The sequence below is a fragment of the Mus pahari genome, chromosome 5 (genome assembly GCF_900095145.1).
Source record: "Mus pahari chromosome 5, PAHARI_EIJ_v1.1, whole genome shotgun sequence".
Classification (NCBI taxonomy): domain Eukaryota; kingdom Metazoa; phylum Chordata; class Mammalia; order Rodentia; family Muridae; genus Mus; species Mus pahari.
This window is the reverse complement of record NC_034594.1, coordinates 39,518,225-39,542,612: the sequence shown is the minus strand read 5'-3', so window position 1 is coordinate 39,542,612 and position 24,388 is coordinate 39,518,225. Positions and strand designations below refer to the sequence as shown.

General features: G+C 41.3%; 1 protein-coding gene across 3 annotated transcripts in view; it reads right to left on the bottom strand.

The window, feature by feature from the left end:
• The window catches only part of LOC110322246 (cytochrome P450 20A1), a 41,818-nt gene that overhangs the window by 1,770 nt on the left and 15,660 nt on the right, over nt 1-24,388 (bottom strand). For all 3 annotated transcript variants that reach the window (XM_021198842.2, XM_029538874.1, XM_029538873.1), the window contains 7 exons: nt 23,645-23,812; nt 20,274-20,352; nt 15,413-15,528; nt 14,083-14,137; nt 9,852-9,972; nt 6,538-6,649; nt 4,315-4,379 (listed from right to left, as the gene is read on the bottom strand). In XM_021198842.2, the coding sequence (XP_021054501.1) occupies nt 4,315-4,379; nt 6,538-6,649; nt 9,852-9,972; nt 14,083-14,137; nt 15,413-15,528; nt 20,274-20,352; nt 23,645-23,812 (716 nt within the window). The remainder of the gene's footprint in view (nt 1-4,314; nt 4,380-6,537; nt 6,650-9,851; nt 9,973-14,082; nt 14,138-15,412; nt 15,529-20,273; nt 20,353-23,644; nt 23,813-24,388) is intronic.

Genomic DNA, 24,388 nt, shown 5'->3' with positions numbered 1-24,388 from the left:
AGGCAGTGTGGGGCAGGTGGACACCTGTCCTTCCAACATACAGGAGGCAGGTGCGGGGCAGGTGGACACCTGTCCTTCCAACATACAGGAGGCAGGTATATTCAGATTCTTTTTGTTTTGTTTTGTTGAGACACGGTTACTCTGTGTAGCTCTGATTGCCTGGAACTCACTCTGTAGGCTGGCCTCGACCTCAAAGATCCACCTGCTTCTGCCTCCAAACTTCTGGGATTAAAGGTGTGTGCCACTCATGGGTGAGGGAGAAAGGCCCCTCTCCCATCCCCTAGACATCACCAGCTGTGGCACTTGGGTGAGCTAGCTGGGGCAGTGCAGCAGAGCTTGCCCTGGTGGTATGGGTTGGTGCAGGAGAGCTGATGGGCTGACCAACTCAGCTCTAACCCAGGCCCACATCCAGGGCTTTGAGTTGGTCCACCCTAACATCTATCCATCTATGAGCTGCTAGAGTCCATGAAGGGGCTAGTCCTGCAGATCCAAAGCTGCAGGATCTCCACAACACAGGGCAACAACAGGATACCCAAGAAGAGTTCAGGTAAGGATCCAGTACTGATAGTGTAGCAGAACCCAGAGTCCTCAAACCAGACCAACAACTCATTGAGATGAACATCTGCAGGCAAAGATGTTTGGACAAAAGGGTAACTGTGGCTTCCATGATATTGTTTGTTTCTCTCTTTTTTTCCTGTCATTTCTTTTTGTAGGGAGGTTGCAAGGATGGAGGGTGGATATGAAGGGACAGGGAGATGAGTAGGACTGCAGTGCATGATGTGAAATTCACAAAGACTCAATATAAGGTTAAAAAAAACATGTACCACTACTGTCCAGCCTGTACAGAGTCTAATGAACACATTTAAGAGCAATGTTGCAGATTATTAAAATGTCAGCATTTACAATATGCCAGAAGCCATAATATCCGTTGCATTAATCTGACTTATGTGGTCTTGGGTGTCTATCCGATGAAGACTTGAAGGTCAACAGTGGTCATATGTTAGGGTTCTGTCTCTATTGTCAAAGTTGTGTAAATGCAACTTCTTCAGCCAATCTCTCCATCTGTAGAGTATTCAGCTCAGGTAGGCAGGCAGCACAGTACGGACATAGCAAGTCGTTTATAGGTTGATTCATTTCTATTCATGTGCAGCAACAATGGTCAAAGAAGAGAAGGACATTGGAGGGACAGAAAACAGGAGAGGGGGAGAGAACATGATGTGTTTAAGTTTTAATTAAATTAAAAACAAGCAAATGTTTAGCATAGCACCTGGCCTTGAGTGCTGTACACATTTGTTAATATTTATTACATAGTAGGTGCTTTGCTAAGTACTCTACCAATTATCACTTTCTGCTTGCCCACACCTCAGATATGGGAATTGTTCCCTTTCTGCTCTAAGGGCTGAGGCACCAGGCTTGTTTCTTGGGGAGCAGCATAGTTCCCAGGTGAAATGAGCCAATGCTGGAGCCAAAAAAGTAACTGAGTCTGAAGATGTTTGTTTTCTTCCCTCTTCCCTCCCCTTTCCTTCTGCAATACGCCCTCCTACTGTAGCCCAAAAGCTTCCAACTCACGCTCCTCGTATTCTCTCACTTACAAAACGATAAGATTACGGACACACGCCACCATGCCCAGAAAGTATGCCAATTTCTTACTTTGTTTTTTTTTTTTTGTTTTTGTTTTTGGTTTTGGTTTTTCGAGACAGGGTTTCTCTGTATAGCCCTGGCTGTCCTGGTACTCACTCTGTAGACCAGGCTGGCCTTGAACTCAGAAATCAGCCTGCCTCTGCCTCCCGAGTGCTGGGATTAAAGGCCTGCACCACCACCGCCCGGCTCTTACTTTGTTTTTAACAAATGTGTAAAGTTACAGTCTTAGGCATTTATAAAAATACAAAATCCGCTGGGCGTGGTGGCGCACACCTTTATTCCCAGCACTTGGGAGGCAGAGGCAGGTGGATTTCTGAGTTCGAGGCCAGCCTGGTCTACAGAGTGAGTTCCAGGACAGCCAGGGCTATACAGAGAAACCCTGTCTCGAAAAAAACAAACAAACAAACAAAAAAATACAAAATCCTAGTTCAAATAAAAATGCACAAATGTTCATAGTAGCTTCGTTCATAATAGTAAAAACTAAAATTAACCCAATGTCCTTCTGTAGCTAAATGGCATACAAACTCCATTTAATGGAATATTACTCCAGCATGAAAAGAACATGTAACAATTTACCTGAATCTCAAAGACATCAAATTTTGGGGAAAAAGTCAATCCTCCCCACCCCTTCTCTTCTTTATCCTCCTCCATGTGACAACTATATTAAGCTATAATTAACCTATGGTCTCTATTGTCTGAGCGCTGTATATCCATCCATATTTCTCTTGGATGAGTTGTCTCTCAAAGTACTGGCAGCAATAAATCTCTGACCCTTCCACTAAGGAAGTGCCCAACTTCAGGAAGCTCTCAGATATAATACTAACATCTACATCCTCCGAATTTAATATCTCAGAAGGGTTTCCACAACGCAGCATCTATTCCCTTAGGGGGGAGGTAGATATTTGCGACAAGGTCTTGATACATAGCCCAGGTTATCCTCAAACTCTTATTTTTCCAGCCTCCACCTCCCAATTGTTGGGATGACAGCTGTCTGTGTCACACCTGGCTCCATCTATTCCTTTTATCATTTTCAATTTCTCTGAATGTTCTGAGAATAGCAGCAATGCCAAAAGTTCCAATGAAAGTCCCTCTTTCTGCTCTGCCCTCCCCTTTCTGTCTCCCTCTTTTCCTCTCTCTATGGTACTAGGTTGGAATTCAGGCCTTGCACATGAGCAACGTGTCCTGCTAGAGTCTTCATATCACACCTAAAATTTACCAAAAACTTGGCATTTTTCACATAGTTTTTTTTTTAAGATTAAGAAATTTCAAATTTTAGTTTTCTATAATTATAGGCATATATATTTTTGCATCTTTAATTTTGTTATTAAAACCATTTGGAATACAAAGGTTAACTAATAACTAATAATTTTAGAGTAAAATTTGAGTGTCTCCTGTTTTATTAAGACTCATTAAGCTGAGGGGTAATGGATCATGCCTTTAATCCCAGCACTCAGGAAGCAAAGGCAAGCAGATCTATGAATTTGAGGCTAGCCTGGTCTACACAGTGAGTTCCAGAATAGCCAGGGTTACACAGAGGAACACTGTCTCAAATCTGTGCATCCCCCACCTCTGCAAAAAAAAAAAAGTCAGGATACTTAAAAACAAACAACAAAACAACCTCAAGTGCTAGGAGTATTACATGTCCATCCTTGGAGAGGTGGCTACACCAGCAGACCTTCCTCTTGGGCTCTGCACTGCTATATCATCTCAACAGAGCCCCACGTATCTAAGCTTTTTCCAAGGTGGTAAATCCCAGTCTACCACCTTAAGGCAAACGGCAGTAGCTCGATCTTTAGCTTCACTCTCCTGTCCCCATGCGTGACACACAGCACAGTTTCTAGAGTCTATGAAAGAGCTGTATAAGCAACATCTTCTTTTCTTAAAAATGTATTAAGACTAAAAGACAGTTATAGAATCAGATAACTATATGGATTATGAGATACAAGTGATAATAAAAGAGATAAAACCAAATATCAAAATAGATAATGTAACATGTTTATAAATTCAGCATTTGGGAGGCTGAGGCAGAAGGATCATAAGTTCAAAGCTAGCATGAGCTATCAAGCAAGACTTTGCCTCAAGAATAAATAAATAGGGCTGGAGAGATGGCTCAGTGGTTAAGAGCACCGACTGCTCTTCCAGAAGTCCTGAGTTCAAATCCCAGCAACCACATGGTGGCTCACAACCATCTGTAATGGGGTCTGATGCCCTCTTCTGGTGTGCCTGAAGAGAGAATAGCATACTCATATACATAAAATAAATCTTAAAAAAAAAAAAAAAAAGAATAAATAAAGAAGGTGGGAAGAGGAGGAAGGGTGGATAGTGGAATGAGATGATGAAAGAGAAGCTACAAAGATCAGACGAGGAGCAGTGCTTCCTGCTGTCATGAATTACCACATACTATTTTCCTTTTCAAGATATTGGAAAGAGAATGAAATATACACACACATAGAAACCAGCAATCAGTGCTGGGTGTGGTGGTGCACGCCTTTAATCCCAGCACTCAGGAGGCAGAGGCAGGCGGATTTCTGAGTCTGAGGCCAGTCTGGTCTACAGAGTGAGTTCCAGGATAGCCAGGGCTACACAGAGAAACCCTGTCTCAAAAACCAAAAAAAAAAAAAAAAAAAACAAACAAAAAAAGAAACCAGCAATCAAAAAGACACTGTTTCATACCTGTGTGGTAATGGCCAAGTGCTGGGGTCCTGAAGAACCACTCCGAGGGCATAAAGGACGAGCGTCTAAAACACAAAACGGTCCAACAACACAAGTCACCTAAGTGTGTCTACTACAGAAAATGCAAAGTGACAAGATCAGCAGTGGCCATCATCTTGGTGACCTTACAGTGACAGAGCAACCCACAATATCTTCCAGGCAGGTATACTTCCCAAGCATGCCACAAGACCCGGAGGCTGTGGAGGAAAAGCCAGACTTAATTATGAAAACTCAAAACCTGAAAACGACCGTGACATCAGGGGAAGAGGGTCATAACCAGGAAGGAATTTGCAGCCTAGCTGACAGCCGAGTGACGCACAGACAGCTCACTAGGGAGAAGAGGAGGCTGAGAAGAGTGGGCATCCAAAGACAGAACTCAAGAGAAATGCTAACTGTTAGTGCACGTACGAAAAGCTGTTCCATCTTTCTAATGATCAAGAAGAAGCAAATGAAAAAAATGAGACAATTCACATATGATTCATAAAATATACCTAAGATTCATAAGCCCAAAGTGGTGAGGAACTGGAGAGGAAAAAAAAATGTGTGTGTGTGTGTGTGTGTGTGTGTGTTTTGTTTTGGTGCCTGGGATTGAACCCAGGGGCCCAGTGGGTTATACCCGCAGTCTTAAATGGATTGGATGATTTAGTTAGTTAGTTGATTAGATGGCTTTGTGCTAAGGACTGACCCCCATGAAAGCTAGGAAGGTGCATTATCACTGGGCCACATCCCTAACCCTAGTGAAGTATAATTGCCTTTTACAAGATTTAATTATTAATGAAATAATTCATTTGTTGGTGCTGAGGCTCTAAACCAGGACCTTGCACATAGTCGGTGCACTGCCTGAGGTAACTTCAGTCCCATGTAACACGTGCATTTTGATCCCAACGTTCCATTTCCTCACTATGTAGCCCAGGCTGACCTCTAACACTCTATGTATTATAGGATGTCTTCAAACTTATGGCAATCCTCTGGCCTCAGGCTCTCAAGTGCTACAATTGTTAAGCATGCACTACCACACCCAGCTTCCAAAACTCCATTTCTAAGCCATTAGCCAATACCTACACAACTGTATAATCTATAATAATAAAAAGAGAATGTCATTCTAAATCTTCATTAGTGAGGCTGCTTTATTTACAGGACAATAGTTAATATGACACATATAGTAGAACACTATATAGCTGTTCAAATAAGTAGGATCTCCATCAGGTGCCAATTCTATTAACAGTTATGATATGCTCAACAGAAAAAAATAAAAGAATGACATATTCATGATAAGATTTCATATTAAGACCTAGTTTCAAAAAATATTTATAGTTATCGTGTGATATGTGAGTATGATTATGGGTGTCCTGTGGCACATGCGTGGGGTGAGAGTTCAACTTGTTGGAGTCAATTCTCTCCTTCCACCTTTATATGAGTTCTGGGAGTTAAATCAGGCCACCAGGCTTGCCCAGCAGCTGTGGTATCTGCTGAGTTATCTTACCAGCCGCTAAACTGAGTTTTTAAGATACATTTGTGTACATGTTCATGCACACACAGTGCAATAATCACACACCAGAGTGCACAAAAAATACAAACTATTGACAGCAGAACAGATAGAGAAGGAGAGCTAAGAGAAACTCCACAGTGGAAGACAGTGCTCTACAACCGAAGATGACAGTGCTCCACAGCTGAAGACAGTGCTCCACAGCTGAAGACAATGCTCCACAGCTGAAGACAGTGCTCCACAGCTGGAGGGCTGGGATCCAGTGATGGCTGCCACACAATGAGTGCATGAGAACTTTGGAGATCTTTATTGCAAAATGTTTTGCTTTGGCATTTTTCATCTTACTGGTCTTTGGTTTGTATATTATAGTTTCTAATCTGTGCTTTTATTGTTTTGTGTCTGTATTGTGAATGTCAGTTTTTGTGTGTGAGTGTGTGTTTTTTTTTCTTTGGGCTTTTTGTTTGTTTATTCTGACTTGTTTCCTTATTTCCCAGATTGTTTTCTAAAGAGAGAAGGAAGACCATGGAGTTGGAAGGACAGGGAGGATATGGGAGCAGATGAGGGAGGAGAATACATTGTATCGATCAGAATACATTGTATGAAAAAAGTGACTTTCAATTAAAAGAAATAAAATAAAGGCCCATACCAAAGTAGTTGAGGATAAACTGACTGAGTTAAATATACCAAACACTTCCTACCTCCTTAGGAATAACAAATGGGCCGACTTTTCCTTCAATATCTTGAAGCCGGGCAGAAACTGGAGTTAGTTTAGCAGTCCGAACGGTTTCAAAAAGTACTTGCTGACAATAACTGTTTTTAAAATAAACAAACAGATGTGATGTCAATAAACATGACCAACACTAGCAGAATGGAGGTCAAAAGCCGCATGATAAGGCTGGAGAGATGAGTCAGACTTAAGAACATTTATGGCTCTTCCAGAGACCCAAGTCTGGGTCCCAGCACCTATATGATGTCTCAGTCTGTAACTTCAGTGGCAGGGATCTGGGAAACGTTGATTTCTTTTTGTGGATGTTTGGTTAAGACTAAACTCTGGGTTTTTGAAGCCCAGAGAGTAGGATGGTTTGAGACTGCTTCCAGGTAGGTACCTGTCTTTTAAAGTGGCCAAGTGACTCCAGCCACAGGCCCTGGCAGCAACTGGGAGAATGGGCTGGAGAGAAGGGAGCAGGAAGGACTTCCACTGCATTAGTGTTCCCTTTTCTAGAATTCCGTATCTGTGAAACCATGGGGGACAGAGGTCTTTGAGCTTTGTTTCTCTCAATTCATATAACTAAGTTTACTCATGTGGCTGTATATATTGACCTTGTTTTTCTATTAATTAGAGCCTTCCTTGATATGGCAAAATTACAATTTGCTAATCTATCTACCAGTTGGTAAACATCTGGACTGCTTCCAGCTCTTGCGTGTTTGCAATATACAGCTACTAACATCTGCACACAGGTCTTTGTGTGGTCAGCTTTCATTTCTCTTTAGTACCTAGGAATGCTGAGGAATTTCTAAGGCATGTAGAGGCTGAGTGCATGCTTAACATTATAAAAAGCCTATCATGGTATTTCCCAGAGTGCCTGTACTATTCTGTATTTCCCAGGATCCAGCCAGCCCTGGCTCCCAATTACTGAGGTAGGCAAGGATGTGGTGGGGGGTGGGGTATGGAGTCTGTGATCACAGCCAAAGCTGCTTACTTTTGGCAATTTCTACCTTCTTTAACTCTTTGCTATTAAGCCATTGGCTTCTGGCAATTTAACTCCTGCTGATAGCAGCAGGGGATTTAAAAATAAACTTTCTGGGAGGCAGAGGCAGGTGGATTTCTGAGTTCGAGGCCAGCCTGGTCTACAAAGTGAGTTCCAGGACAGCCAGGGCTATACAGAGAAACCCTGTCTTGNAAACCCTGTCTTGAAAAACCAAAAAAATAAAAAAATAAATAAAGCTTTCTTATTTGAGTTCTTTTCTCTCTGGCTCAAGCAACCCCCCCCCCCCCAGCCAGGTGAGAGGCTTGGTGTTTGTTAACTCTTGTAAGCCAAGGAGAAAAGAAAAGGAAGAAAGGGAGAAAAATCAAGTGTGTGCGTGCACACGCACACACATTCACACATCCCATACACTTTGGCTGGGTCCAACCACCTGTTTCATCAACTGTACAAGTGTTCATGCATACTTATATACATACAAAGATACATATATGTGACAGACAGATATATATATCATACATTTGGTGGATCTGGTAGAGCCCTAAAAGCCACATTTTATTTCTTCTCTCAGACTTTTTATACCTTCTTAGACAAAAGTTCTTTATAAAACTACCTCATAGATAAAAATGTTACACAAAAGAGAAGTTACAGAAGGAAGTTGATAGTAAGTTCAAAGCAGTGTCTCACTCTATAAACTCATTATAAGTTCAAAGCAACAGTCTTACATGGCCTTGCTTTGTCATAGTGCACATCTGTGGCCTTATCCTTGGATCTGACCTAGAATAAATGTTTTCCGTTGATCCCAAGTCTGTCTCTCTCCTGGTGTAACGATGAAAGCTCATTGTATTTCGTGTTATGCAGCCTTTACTTACTATTCCATGAGGAGGGGCACATTCTATTCTTGAGTCTTTATTACATCTTTCTGGCAAAACAGCTAAGACCATCTCCTTAAACTTTCTTCTTAAAATTATTTGAATCAAATCAGGAATGCTATAATTAATTTTTCTAGCATTAATTCATGGAAGTTCATCTTCATGTTGATCATCAAGAAATCTGCCCAATAGGATGGACCAACAGGGTGGTCCAGAAATCATTAGGCTATGCAACAGTGACAGGAAAGGCATATCTGCTGCATGAAGCGATCCTGGGATGAAGTCTCTGAGGACCTCGCATCTCAGAGCTCACCCATCACAGCCATGCAAAACAATGGGCCAGCTCTAGACAACTCAATTGCTCACCATAGCCTTTCCTAGATGGCATCTGACATGTATTCCTATGAACAAAGCATGAATGGCCACATGCTGGATATCATTGCTACTACATATAGGCTAACTAACAGGTTATCTAGAACTACTTTATTGTTTTTTTAATGTGAAACAAGAGTTGCATAATCTTGTTTTTAAATGTATTATTTTGTGTAGGTATTTTGGTTGCATGTAGATCTGTGTACCATATTAGTGTATACTGTCCATGGAGGACAGAAGAGGGCACTGGATTCCTGAAAACTGGAGTTACAGATCATTGTGAACCACATGTGGGTGCTGGAAACCAAACCTGGGTTCTCTGGAAGAGCAGTTGGTGCTCTTAACTGCTGAGCCATCTCTCCAGCTCCCAGAACTACTTTTATGATTTTAGACATGAGATTAAATTATCCATTAAAATCTGTAATTAAATAGGTGTGGTGTATGTAATTGTGATCACAGCACTCAGGAGGACTTTGCCTCAAAAAGCAGAAACTGTCCAGAACAGTTAAGAGTACTTGCTGCTTAGTCATGCTAGGCAGCTCACAAGTACTTGCTGCTTAGTCATGCTGGACAGCTCACAACTACCAGCAACTCCAGCTCCAAGGGATCCAACTTCCTCTTCTGGGCTCCACAGGCACACACACGTGTAAAAACACTCATATAGACACAGATGCATATAAATTTTTAGCTTTTTGTTATTGTTGTTGTTGGTGTTTTACAAGATAGGGTCTCATTATATAGTTCTGGCTGTCCTAGAATTCACTTTGTAGACCAGGCTGGTCTCAAACTCACAGAGATCCACCTATCCCTTCTTGCCTCTCAAGTGCTGGAATTAAAGATGTGTACTACTATGCCTGGTTAAATAATTTTTTTAAAAAATAAACAGAAACAAATGAAAATATATGCAGACCTATGTATATATTTTTCTATTCTATTCTATTGCAAATCTATAGAAATATTTTAAGATCCATGTATCTTTTCTACATATTAGCATAAGCTTTATGTTATAAATAAACCACCTGATGTTTGCCATTTAAAGAGTTTTTCCTTTCATTGTAGTCTTACCTGAGTTGTTCAATTTTCTCTGAAGTGATAGGACCCTTCCCTAAAACTTGGTCTATCTCCTTGTGTAGTTTCTTCTGAACTTCTCCAGATGTCGTTAGGAAATGGATTGTCCAGGTACACACTACAGAAAACTTATGTTAGTAACAAAGAAAACAGCTATTGAATAATTTTTGGTATTAAAAAATAGTTTGTAAAGCTGGGCGTGGTGGCACACGCCTTTAATCCCAGCACTTGGGAGGCAGAGGCAGGCGGATTTCTGAGTTCGAGGCCAGCCTGGTCTACCAAGTGAGTTCCAGGACAGCCAGGNGCCAGCCTGGTCTACCAAGTGAGTTCCAGGACAGCCAGGGCTACACAGAGAAACCCTGTCTTGAAAAACCAAAAAAAAAAAAAAAAAAAAAAAAAAAGTTTGTAAATCTGCCCCCTGCCTTGCCACGCCATGGTAAATAAATGTTAATCAAAAATTAAAATGAAATTATTTACAGGATTTGAGTTTCTTTAAACAGAATATAAATATGTATATAAGATGGGAAAATATGCAGAGCTACTGAGATACCAGCATTCTGGAGTCTGACACGTAACCCACAGCCCTTGCCGCACCCTACCCAAGGTGAATGACACCAGACAGGGAGGGGAGGATTGGATGCTGGAGACCTGTTTCAATCCCACAAAATAAAAACCTGACCTCATCAGCTTCTTCTTTATTATTATTATTATTATTATTTTATTTTATATGAGTACACTGTAGCTGTCTTCAGACACACCAGAAGTGTGTATCAGATCCCATTACAGATAGTTGTGAGCCACCATGTGGTTGCTGGGAATTGAACTCAGAACCTCTGGACGAGCAGTCAGTGCTCTTAGCCACTGAGCCATCTCTCCAGCCCCCTATGAAATGATTCCTACAAATCAAAGTAGTGGGAGATTTGATCATATAACCACATTACATTTTTTTAGACTTTTAATAATTAATTATTGCTCAGGTTATTGACTTCCCAAACCACCTGAGAGTTTATTGGTGCTGTAATGTCCAGAGATTTCTGACTCTACAGGTTGGGGTAAGGGCCACCCACCTGCACTATTAAAAAAAAAAAAACTTTAATGGTATTTATTACTCTATTTTGTATGTATCTCTGCATGTGTGTATGTGTGTATGTATGTGTGTATGTGTATATGTATATATGTATGTATGTATGTAGACATGCCTGTGGAGTTAAGAACCAGTAGAACTCCATCTTCCCCTTCCACCATGTGGATTCCTGGGACTGGATTCAAGTCATCAGGTTGGTATCCAGAACCTTTAGCGTCTGAGCTCTCTTGCTGGCTCCCATCTACACTTTGAGTAAGTACTCTGACACCAAGCTCATGGCTCACTGCTGGTCTCAGTGGGCTTATGAATTACTAAGCATTCCAATACATCTTCTCCCTAGGATATGCTTAAGCAACAGTAGCTATAGTTCTGCTTTTTCTGTTCCAGCTGCTTTGAAGTGTGTATAGAGTATTGTTTACTTCTCTTTATATAATTATCTTGTTTTTCTAGAGTGAGGAACGACTCAAATTACCTTATCATCATCATCATCATCATCAATTATTACAGTGCTGGTGATCAAACTGAGGCCTTGTATGTACAAGGCAAATGTTAAAAGCTACACTTATAAAACTCAAAGTTAACTCTTTTAAAAAATGTCTCTTTGATTCAGTTATTGCCTCTCAAAATCAATAGCCACCAGGTAACTCGATTATTCAAGAGTAACTGGCTATGTCCTTAACTTTCCCTACATACCATGGCTATCCTGGAACTTGTTCTGTAGACCAGGCTGGCCTTAAACTCCCAGAGATCCACTTGCCTCTGCCTCCCAAGTGTAGGGACTAAAGGTGTGCACCACAACTTCACTTAGCTTGGCATTTCCATTTCACAAATGATATGTAAACATATGTAATTTGCAATATATATTAAATATGCAAAGTACAAGTTATATATATATATATATATATATTAAACTTGTACTTTATATATATATATATATATATATATATATATATAAAATACTGAAAGGATTAAATAAGGATTTGCATAGAGTAGTCATTCATATGTCCTGCCTACTCCATTATTACTTAAAACTAATAAAACATATATGTGTATGTATATATACTTAATAATTTCAATTACTGCTGGTGGTGGGTTGTGTGCATATGTTTGTGAGTGAATGTGTGGATGGTGGCTGTTTTAAAATACAAAGCATATGACTGGAAATAGCTTAAAATGCAATTTGTAGACATTTAATATTCTGTAAACATAGCTAGGCATAATTTCTTAGCTAAAAGGCATCTAAGAGACATCTATATAGACCAAGTTCCAGGATAGCCAAGGCTACACAGAGAAACCTTGTCTTGAGAAACAAAAGAAATAGGGGGTGGTGAGGTGGCTTAGTAGTTAGGAGCTCTGGCTGCTCTTCCAGAGAACCTGGGTTCAATTCCCAGCACCCATATAGTAGCTCACAACTGTGTATGGCTCCAATTCTAGGGAATTTAGCACCTTCACAGACACACATGCAGGCAAAGTATCAATACACATAAAATAAAAGCAAATAAATCTCAAAAAAAAAATACCCAAAACAAAACAAATAAGAACCATCTAGGAATAGTTAAGTTTAGAAAAGCAGAGACTACAGAAATAGGTAAGGAATTCCCCAACGCTAATAAACGGGAGTGGTGAGAAATTCAGATAAAGGTTCCTGGCCCTCCTGCCTTGCAAAAACTCCAGAGGCCTCTCAAAGTCACAGCTGGGAAGATGGCTTGTTTTTGCATAAGACCCAGCTTTGATTTCCATCCGTAACTCTAGGGGGTCTGAAGCCTTTTTCAGATTTCCACAGGCAGTGGAGACGAATATGTGGTACACATGTATACATGAACTGGTAAACATTTGTACATGTAAAATAAACACACCTTTTTAAAAATTCACAGCACACATACAAAGAAATAAATAACAACACTCTTTATAGACTCTCCCTAAAAACTAAAAAATGAGATTCAGATTAATTTTATCTTTGAGATGACCAATTTCTGTGGTGTCCACAGCATAATGAACTCAGTTTTGTTTCGTTTCTGTTTTTAGACTGGGTCTGACTATGTGGCCCTGGCTGGCCTGGAACTTGTGATCCTCCCAACTTACCTTCCTTAGGACTGGAATTTAGACATGTGTTACCATGCCCAGGTTAATGACATTTTTTAAAAAAAGCTTTAGCAAACATACTTCTTTAATGTAATATAGATTTAAAACAAATAACCCTTAAAAGAATTTTTAAAAAGTTGATAGGCTGTGAGATGTCCCAGCAGGCAAAGCACTTGCTGACAAGCCTAATGACCTGAGTTCCATCCCTGGGACCTGCAAGGTGAGCTGAACTCTAACTGCAGGCTCACAGAGTTTAGAGTTTTATCTGTCCTTTTTTAAATATGGAAATGTGTGAGCCTCTGTGATTTTATGTACACCATGTGAACAATAGAGAAATAAATGCAAGAAAAAAATCTAAAATAGTTGGGTAATTATCTGCATGAATTTCATTTACTCTGTAATACCTAGATACATCTAGGTGTTAAAGAAGAGAAATGACGCATGCCACACCAGTCTAAAAACTTTTGCTGAAATGAAGTATAATGAAGTGAACATAGAATTTTCTACATTTTAAACTGATACCTAAAAATTTCCTGGGAGCATTTTATATTGCACATTTTTATGTTTATAAACATTTTTATAAATATTGTATCAACATGTTCTCTATAAATCTACAAACCGGTGGAGGTCACACATCTAGAATTTTAAATAGAAATCATCTCCCATTCCAGAAGAGTTCTTTCAAATCATGATCTCTGTGAACTCCACACCCTTTCAGAGTCCTGAGTGACCACCAGGAATCAAGGAAGGCAGCAAGAGGTCTGGGCTGTGACTTCATGGGGACTGTTTATTCAACCCTTAGCATCAAAGTGGGGAGGAACAGCAGGAAAAGGGAGCGCTCTTCACTCACTCAGGAAAGGCGTGGGTCGCAGTTCCTTTGAAAGGCACTAACTAGAATTCACAATCCATGCAATGTTTCATAATTTTACGGCAGTTTTTAAAGGTGAAATTGAATACATGGCAGGCTGGGGGTGGACACACCCCGAGAAGCAAGCTTCTTTTAAACAAGGAAGGGAAACTACAAAGGGATTCTTCCAGAGACAGAAATTGATTTGTACTCACACCTTGCAGTCATCATGCTGCTGGCCAGAGAGAACACCACACAGTCCTCCAGGATCTGAAAAACCAAAGGGAGTTCAGAAAGTATGCGATACAAGGTGGCCTTTACCAGGCTCTGCGAAGATAATCTAGAGTATAACATGAGGCTCAACAAAAAGTGGGGGAAAAAAATTATTACTTCTTTACTAGGTCTTCATCAAACCCAAAATCTGTGTAATGAGAGAATCAATCTAAGGTAAGGGATGCTGGGCCGGGCGACTCAGCACTTCTGGCTCTCACCTCAGGACCTGAAGGTTCCTGGCCACAGGACTGGTTCCAAACAACCACAGCGGGCAGCTCCCAACCACTGGTAACTCCAGTTTAAAGGACCCTATTCTGGCTGCTGAAAGCTCCCGCACACATGGTGTACATAAACTCACAGAGGTTCACACATTTCCATATTAAAGGAAAGGACAAATAACTCGCTAGACCCTGGGCTGCCTATTTTCTTACATGTGTTGGTTTTACCTTTTATTTTTGTCATTTTTCGTTACACTTGTCCTCCGACAATCAGACACGGACACAATGCATTCTGCTTGCTCTCACCCCCACTCTCTGCTGCCCACCCTGTCGTGAATGGCTCCTACCTTGTATGGCCTTTTGTTTTGTTTTGAGAGATGATCTCACAAGGTAGGCTGCCCTAGGACTCATAGAAATTGGCGAGTGCTGGGATTAAAGGTGTGAGTCACCACTCTTTGTTGCCTGGCCTTTTTGATGCAACAAACATTTATTTCTCAGCAATCTCACAGGTTCATCACAGACCCCCTTTCAGTCCTACTTTTATGGCCCGGCCTGGTGCAGCAACAGAGCCTTGGACATAGGGAAGAAAGTGCCTGCCACAGTCCTCAGAACCTAATTCAATTCCTGCACAAACTCATATTCAGAAACTTACTTCTGTCTACCAGTGACTGCGTGTGCCATGTTGGGATTCCTACAATGAAGTGGAGTGGCAAGGATGCCAAGGCTGACTCCGGCCTGGCAACACCATGGAAGAGCATTATGCTGGTAACAGCCACGCACTGAACGAGCTGCGAGCTGAGCTGCCACAGCTGGCCATGTGGGCCGTCAGCCTGAGCCCATCGAGGCTCCCATACACTCTATGAACACACCACTCGGGCTTGATGTTTGCTTAGTTTAACTGTAAATGTTCTATAGCCGCTTCAGAGGGAACGTTCATGTGACACTGACTACCTATAATAAATGAGACGCCCTGACTTCTTGGAGGCCATTTGCACTGAAAGAGAAGTCCTCTGTACACACGTGACCTTTCCGTAACCAATTAACATTTCATTACCTGTTGCTCATTAAGTTTTCCCTGTACTAAGGAGTCGATGAAGGTATGTTGCCTGAAGTTCCCTCCTTTTCGTTCCTTTATGATTTTCTTTAAAGTAGATTCCAATTGCATGAGAGCTTAAAGAAAAAAAATTTTTTTAAAAAAATCATAATATAAGCATTTGTAGAAATTAAACCTCCAAGGAATAATTCTGTCCAATATTACCATTTGTGGAAACCTTTAAAAACAGTAACCAATAATGTTTAGAGAAAATTTATATTTTAAATCATATATTTTCCTTTCTTTCTTTTCCTTTTTCTTTCTTCCTTTTTTTTTTTTTTTTTTGTTAAATTTCAAATACATTCAGGAGACAGATGCAGGTAAATTTGTGCCAGTGTGAGCCAACCCAGTCTAAAAATGGAACTCTAGGACAACCAGGGCTATACAGAGAAACCCTGCCCCCCCCCAAACAAACAAACAAATGTGCATAAAATAACCCATATGCAATTCAGGGAGTAACTGATTTTAAAGAAACATCTAAATCATTACCACCCAGGTGAAAATGTAAACAATTCTAACACCACACAGGCCTCCAAACATACATATCTTTCCATTAATATCAATCCTTCCTTCTAAACTCTGCCTTACTTCCATGGCTCCTCTTAAATCAAGAATCACTCATCAAAAGGCAGAAACAGACATGAAATCATCAGAAAGGTAAATTCTCAAACAAAATTCTCAGACAAAAGCAACTGGTAACCAAGGGCCACTAAAACTATGCACTCCTTTGCTTCCTGCCTCATCGTGGCTGGCCTATCCCTTCACTGGTGACATTAAAACTCACTCTCCAGGACACACTGCTTGTGAGGGCTCCCAGGCCTGATACCACTTGGCTGCTCCACTCCCCTACTTTCCTGCTTGACCTTCTAAGTCTCATTTTAACTCCTCCTGGCTCCTGAAGGTTTTAAGGGTGGAATGTCCAAGGACTGGGGTGTTTCTTTACTTCGCTTTCCTTTCTTCCTTCTTTTCTTTTATCCCTCCCTCCCATCCACCCCTCCGTCCCTCTGTCTGTCTGTTTTAAGACAGGCTCTCCCTGTTTGGCTTACGATGGCCTAGAACTCACTATGTAAGGGCTCTGTTCTGGACCTACCCCCCCCCCCCTTTTCATTTCAAATGCTATCCTAAAAGTTCCCTATACCTATCCGCCCCCCCCCCCCTTTTCATCTACATTTACTATCTTGGTGATCCCTGGTCTCAAGATTTTAAAGCTATACAACGAATACTTCCAAACTTTTCTTTCTAGTCAGGAGCTCTTTTCCTCCAAACTCCAGATTCATAAATTTAACTGCAAACTCAACATCCCCACTTAAAAACCTGAAGCATATTAAATATAGCATCCGACTGAACTCTTAATCATTCTGTAAAACTGCCTCTTCCCAACATTCCCATCGTATTTACTAATAATTTTACTCTGTAGTTGCCCGTCTTCTACTCTTTTACTCCCTGTTTAACCCATTAGCCAGCTGATGGTTGTCTTCAAAGCACAGAATTTTCTATTGCTCCCCCTCATGTTTCTGTACCTCACTACCTGCTGCTTAGCACCTGGTCCAAGCCTTAGTCTCTCTTTAGCCTGCTTCATTGCAAGAGTGCCTGGATCACTCCCTCCACTTCTGTTCTGGCATCCTCATCTATCAGGGCAAACCAAGATTTTAAAAGAAACAAAACCAAAATACACTGTAGGTTCTCCACCCCACACTTCTAGCCTCCTTCGGGAGACCTGTTAGGATAACCACATTGTGGCTATCCTAACATATCCACCATATCATATCATCAGGATAACTAAATTGTAGTCTCTCCACAGCACAGGACACCTTCAGGATAACTACACTGTAGCCTTTCCACCATACCCGCCATCATCAGGATACATGGTAGCCTCTCCATAGCACACCTCTAGCTTCAGTCCAGCCTCACTGGCAACATCAGCAGGATAACTACATTGTAGCCTCTCCACCGCTCATGCCAGCATCAGGATAACTACATTGTAGATTTCTTCTGGCCTCAGTTTTCACCTTTTCATGCCCTATAAATTTACTAACTTAGATCATTTCTTATTTCTTCCAGCTAGAATGAGGTATCACAAAAATTCTTCATATTCATCAACATCTCCAAGGACCTAACATATACCAAGACAGTATAACTCTCAACCAAAGAGTAAGAAGATTTGAAAAACTAACTACACATTAACGATGAGAAGGAGGAGTTGCCAATGGTATAATGCAGTAGTTCTCGCATTGGGATTACCTGGAAGGAATTTCTAAAAATAGTAAAAACACATGTCACACATCATAGTAATTGAATCTAAGTGGAGGCAGAAACCAGGCTTCAATGTTAAAACAAAACAACACAAAACCGTGGTGTAACAAAGCTTGGGAATTATTGTCTTCCTGAAACATAATTTTTGCAAAGGGGAATCAACCTAAATACATCCATCAAGCAACAAGAATGACAATGAGTACTATCACAGAGAATGTATGAAACTGAACTTTAAAAGCCTCTGGTGGGTGTCAGGATGATCCCTAGAGCAGAAAGCATGAGCACAGGATGCTTTGTGGCTTGCGCACACAGTGAGAACCAGCACACAGCAGGTCATAACTATAGAGAAGCTATTTACCCAATACCAGTGAGTATGGAACGTAATCTGTGGCTCTCGTGAAGCCTTTCTCCCCCTTGGGAGTTCTAACTCCTGAACTTAAATGGATGCTCCGCTTGCCTCAGTGTACCGAGGAGCTGGAACCACACGTGAATACCACTGTGCAGAGCTGTGTGTTGATTACCCTGTCTGGTTCCAGAAAAAAAGAAAAGGAAGCAGGTCAGAATAAAATATTAACACATGGGGCTTGGGTTTCTCAGTAAAGTGATATACAAGCATGAGGGTTGTAGAGAGACTATCTTATGTACTGTATGGACGCATCACCTTGTCAATTAAAAAGCCTACGGCCGGGCTGGTGAGATGGCTCAGCAGATAAGAGCTCTTCCAAAGGTCCTGAGTTCAAATCCCAGCAACCACATGGTGGCTCACAACCATCCGTAACGAGATCTGGCGCCCTCTTCTGGAGTGTCTGAAGACAGTTACAGTGTACTTACATATAATAAATAAATCTTTAAAAAAAAAAAAAAAAAAAAAAGCCTATGGCCTATGGCTTAGACAGGAAATAGAAGGTGGGACATCCGGGAGGAAAAAGAATTCTGAGATGGGAGGTCCTCAGGAAAGATGTGATGAGATGGACTTATGGTACCTGAGCACAGGGAACCAGCCATGTGGCAGAATGTAGGATAAAATAATTAGGTTGTTTTAGTTATGATCTAGTCAGAGTAATGCCTAGCTATATCACCAAGGTATCTGTAAATATATTTTGAGTCTGAGTCTTATTTCTGGGAGCATGGGGCTTGGAGGAAGAACCAGGGCTTAACTAAACTAGGACCTTGATCCATATCTCATTGCTGTGGAAAGAAGCAAAAAGGCCCTGGGGAGGTTGAGACAGTCACTGGGGCTGGCTGGCTCACTCGTCTCATCGAGTCAGTGAACTCTAGGCTCAGAACTTAAGGATGAGAGCGACAGAGAAGGACATCAAGCTCTGTTCTCTGCACCTGTGTGTACGTGCACACACACACAGAGACAGAGACGCCCAGACTCTGTATGGCTGCTGGGATTCTGAACTCCGATCCTCACGAGTGAGCAGCCAGCACGTCACCAGCTGAGCTATCATCTCCCAATCCTACAAAATACTGCTTTTCTATACAAATTTAAATCTTTAGTTTATAACTTTACCAATTGTCTACTTTTTATTTGTGTGTGTGTGTGTGTGTGTGTGTGTGTGTGTGTGTGTGTGTGCAGGTGCCCTTAGAGATCCCTTGGAGCTGGAATTACAGGTATTTGTCACCTTTGTAACATGGATACTAGGATATAAACAACTGTTAAGTCATTTCTCCAGTCCCTGTATATAAATCTTATAAATTACTGCCAAAAAACTTAGAAAAGATTTTACTCAATTTTATGACAGTTTTCTTTTTCTTTTCCTTTTTTTTTTTGGTTTGAGGTTGGGGCTGGAGAGAGGACGCAGCAGTTGAAAGCACTTGCTATTTTTGCAGAGGATCCAAGTTCACTTCTTAGCACCCCCATGGCAGCTCACAATGATCTGTAACTGCGGTTCCAGAGGACCTGACTCTCTCTTCTGGCCTCTGTGAGCACCAGCCTTGCAAGTGGTACAGAGATGTACATGCAGGCAAAACACTCATACATAGCAAATATAAGATTTTTTTTAAAACTTCACAAATAATATTTTCTTCTTTTAGACAAGTTCACCTCTTGCTTATTATTCCTAATGCATACTATTGAATGGCTTTCTAGTGTCCGCTTACGTCTTCCACAGGTTATGTACTGTGCACTCACTGTGCAGTGAGTGCCAGCTTCTGCTTCTACTTCCTGCTCTCTCTCATCTTTCATTGAAGAAAAGCCATCACTGAGTGAAACAGAGCAGGAAAAGGCACAGAGAAATTATTGGTGACCGACGATCTCACTATCAGAGATAAGAGAACTAAAACCGCAGCCCGCATCTTTGAATACATATGAAAATTTGAAGGTGAGACCTTGGCTCTACATCCAAGGAAGTCTACCTGCCAACTGTATACTACCCCCAAACCAGTTAATTAAACGTGGCTAAGCTGGCCCGGCGTGCGTGGTGGCACTTGCCTTTAATACCTGCAGGTGGATCCCTGAGTTCAAGGCCAGCCTGATCTACAGAGTGAGTTCCAGGACAGCCAGGGCTACACAAAGAAATCCTGTCTTGAAAAACCAAGAAAAAAAAAGAGTGGCTAAGCTTACCCTCTTGATACTGTTTTTTCCGAGTGGTGTTTTTCTCCAGTGACCCATCTAGAAAGCCCTTTCCAATCTCAGACCACACCTAAAAAACAAGAAAGCATGTAAGTACTACATAGTGTACAGACTTCCTACATATTAATGTTGAGTCAACACTGAGGCCCTCCCTTCGCAGCATATCTGAGCATCTGAGCATTTCCTTTCCAGTTGGCTGTATGATCATTGGCTCCATAGTTTCTGAGAACAGGCCTCAGATATTTTTTAATGATTTCAATCAAGGCTCTTTCAAACTAATTTCAGCTGGCATATGAAAACTTTCCTTTCATAAAAGCAGCACATGTAGGGTAGAGGATGCAGGTTGGTTGGTAGAGAACTTGTCTATCTTATTTTCCAAGCCGGGGATTGGATCCCCGGCCGGAACAAACCCTTCGCGTGGTGGGCCCTGCTTGTAATCCCAGATGGAGAGAGGAGGATGAGAAATTCAAGGTCATCCTTGACTACATGAGACCAGCCTTGGCTACATGAGACCAGCCTTGGCTACACAGAGACCAGCCTTGGCTACATGAGACCCTAGCCATACGTTCCTCACCACCCTCACACCCACCCCAAAAACAAGGAGAAAAGGAGAAAAAGAAACAGAGACCAAAAGGTAGGTTTGTATTACAAGTATTTTTGTATTACAAGTATTTTCTCAGATAGGAGGGCATTATCACAAGGAATTATCAATTTTTATTTCACTTGAAATATTGATAAGCATTAACTGAAGCCCAGTAAATGTTAAAATTTAGTTAGAGATTTGAAGACAATAAGCAGAAAAAGAGCTTCTAATCTTTCAAAACTGGTCATTAGACAAGAAACAGATCCTAAGTAACATTTCAAAAACTCTGAGAGTAAAGAGAAAAACCACACTAAGGAATGGGTAAGTATTTATAAATAATAGTTTAATCAAGTGTTTCTATAGTTACCTTAAAGTTACTTCAAGTCAAGTAAGCCAGGCATGGTGGCGCACACCTTCACTCCCAGCACTCAGGAGGCAGAGGCAGGAGCATCTCTGTGAGTTCAAGGCCACCCTGGTCTACAGAGTGAGTTCCAGGACAGCCAAGGGCTACACAGAGAAACCCTGTCTCGAAAAATGAAACCCCATAAAAGTTATTAACGTGCACATTTCAGAGTATTTGAATGTAAAAATGAAATTAGCAAAAAGTGGAGATGGCTCAGCTAATAAATCATCCTGCCTCCCACACAGAAAAACAGAGGATTGGAGAAGAGGCCCGGGCGTTAAGAGTGTTTGCTACAAAATCATGAGGACCAGAGTTTGGAAGCCAGCATCCCTGTAACAAGCAAAATCCCTGTAACTCCAACACCCTTTTCTAGGCTCCATGTATGAACCAATGTATCACTGCACATACATGTGCATGAACTAATGCTATAGATGAATAACAAGTAGATAACATTGTTTGTTTTGTTTGAGACAGGGTTTCTCTGTGTGGCCCTGGCTGTCCCGGAACTCACTTTGTAGACCAGGCTGGCTTGAACTCAGAGATCTGCCTGCCTCTGCCTATGGAGTACCGAGATTAATGACATGTGTTACCACCACCCAGCTAAAATAAATGTTTTTAAGTGGCTACTTTTATGTCAACTTAACACAAGCTAGAGTCATCATAGAGGAGGGGCCTCAGGTGAGGAAATGCCTCCATGAGATCCAGCTGTAAGGAATTTTCTTAATTAGTGGTCAATATACCCAGCCTACTGTGGGTGGTGCCACCCCTGGGCTGCTGGTCTTGGGTTCTTTAAGAAAGAAGGGTGAGCAAGCCATGGGGAGCAAGTCAGTAAGTTGCACTCCTCCATGGCCTCTACATCAGCTCTTGCCCCCAGGTTCCTGCCCTGCTTGAGTTCCTGTCCTGATTTCCCTCAGTGAAGGACTACGATGTCAAGGGTAAGCTGAATAAACCCCATCCTCCCCAGCTTGCTTTTGGTCATGGTGTTTTGTCACAGCAACAGCAGCCCTGACTACGACAGTGGATGTGGCGATGCTGGGTTGTAATCACAGCACTGGGGAGGTAGAGACAGGAGGATTCCTTGCTGGGCAGAATGGTGGGCTCCAGAGAAGTGAGAAGATCCTGTCTCAAAGGAGACAGATGACATTCTTGACAATCGCATCTGAAGTTGTCCTCTGGCCTCCACACCTACGTGCACACACATGCATATGCACATTCACCCAACAACACATATGTATTAAATAGTGAGAGGGCAACAGGGTAAAGTTTCCGGTGATTTTTGCTTAGAACACATTGTTTCAACTATTAAATCTGGTATGGTGGTACACCCCTTTGATCCCAGTAGAGGCAGGTAGATCTCTGTGAGTTCGAGGCTAGGCTGGTCTACATGGCAAGATCTATCTAGGACATACAGGCTATATAGTGAGACCTTGTCTCAAAAGGAAAAAAAAAGAAAAAGAAAAGAAAAAAGAAAAAGAAACCTCTTTGACCTGTTTTGTAGACTTAAATAATGTAAGGAATAATTTCTCAAATCTGAGAAGAGGTAGGGTTCATGACCTAAATATGATTTTCAAGAGAGAAGTTAATCTCATGTTGAAACTAATTTAAAAACCCCACATGTGAGTGTAAGAAAGACAATGTTACTCAATTTAGACTGAATTGGTCTTGCTGCTAATCATGTTCACCTCATTAGCATCTTCATGCTCCACTGACTACGTTGAACTTCTTTCTATGTAGGACACAATCTAGTTCTATTTGCTTCTGGCTTTTCTCTTCCTTCTAGAATTTAATGTTACTTTTATAAGATACTAGTTAAACTTTAAAATTTTTCTTTAATCATACACTTTTTACATTTCCAAAAGTATTTACCTAAAAAGAAAAAAAATTGCACACATGCATGTACTCTCTCTCTCTCTCTCTCTCTCTCTCTCTCTCTCTCACACACACACACACATACACACACACACATACTCACACACACACAGCACCAATTATCTTAGCTGGGGAGATGGCTCAGTTGGTAAAACACCTGCTATGCAAACGTGGGAACCAGAATCCCAGCATCTACATAGAAAGCCAGGCATGGCAATGTGCACTTATAAATGCTCGAAGGATAGTCAGAGCCTAGGAGCTCCCTGGCCAGTCAGTCAGTCTAGCTAATCGACGAGCTCAGGGCTTGGGGAGAGATACTGTCTCAAAAATTAGATGGAACATATAAGAGGAAGATACCATCACATACATGGGCATACATGTATGAATGCATGCACACGCGTGCACACACACACACACACACACACGCATGCCTTCTTCTGAGGCAAAGTCAGCATTCAACTACTTGGCCTGATTAAAGAATTGTTTTAAATGTTTTCCTCAACTCACTGTGCCATGAATCTTTTGGAATCGGATGACCTCCTGTTCATCCTCAAAGGTGCTACCCAGTACCATCCGTGTGACAAACTTCAAAGCAAAACCAAGCATATGCTGGCTCAGAGGTATGTGCTGGGTCTCTGGGTAGGACAGCCATTTATCTAACAATTCTTCTGAAAGCTGAAAAGAACAGAAAAATAACACTTTATTTTTCACTGTCTAAATCTTACAAGGGATTCAGTAAGATGGCCATGTTGCATATAAACTGTGTAACCATATTAAGCATGCAGGCATTTCTGGCTGTGTTTCAACCTCAATCTTCAATGGTTTGGCCTTAGCTTCAGTAAAAAAAAGCTGATTTCTAAAATAAGACAAAATAATCACACAACAATAAACAGAAAATATAAGCTAAAAATTCAAGATGGAAAATTATTTCTTACTTCTAATAGATTTTAAGCAGAATAAAAAAAAATTAATGTCTGATTTCAAACAGTAGAGATATACCAAAGCGGCTGTGACTCAACCCACAAATGTGTCTATGGCAAAGTGCTAGACATTGCTGTATAACGAGGAGCCTCTGTCATCCTTTCACTCCCCCCAGATTTATCAACCCCCCTGCAAAATAAAAGCTATGTAGTAAAAGACTACAAACTTTATAGCGAAGCAAAACAAAACCTTGATTTTTACCTCCTTCAGTTGTGACTGTTGGTGCCTACCACCCCCACTAACCACTCCTCCTCCAGCAGGAATACCAGG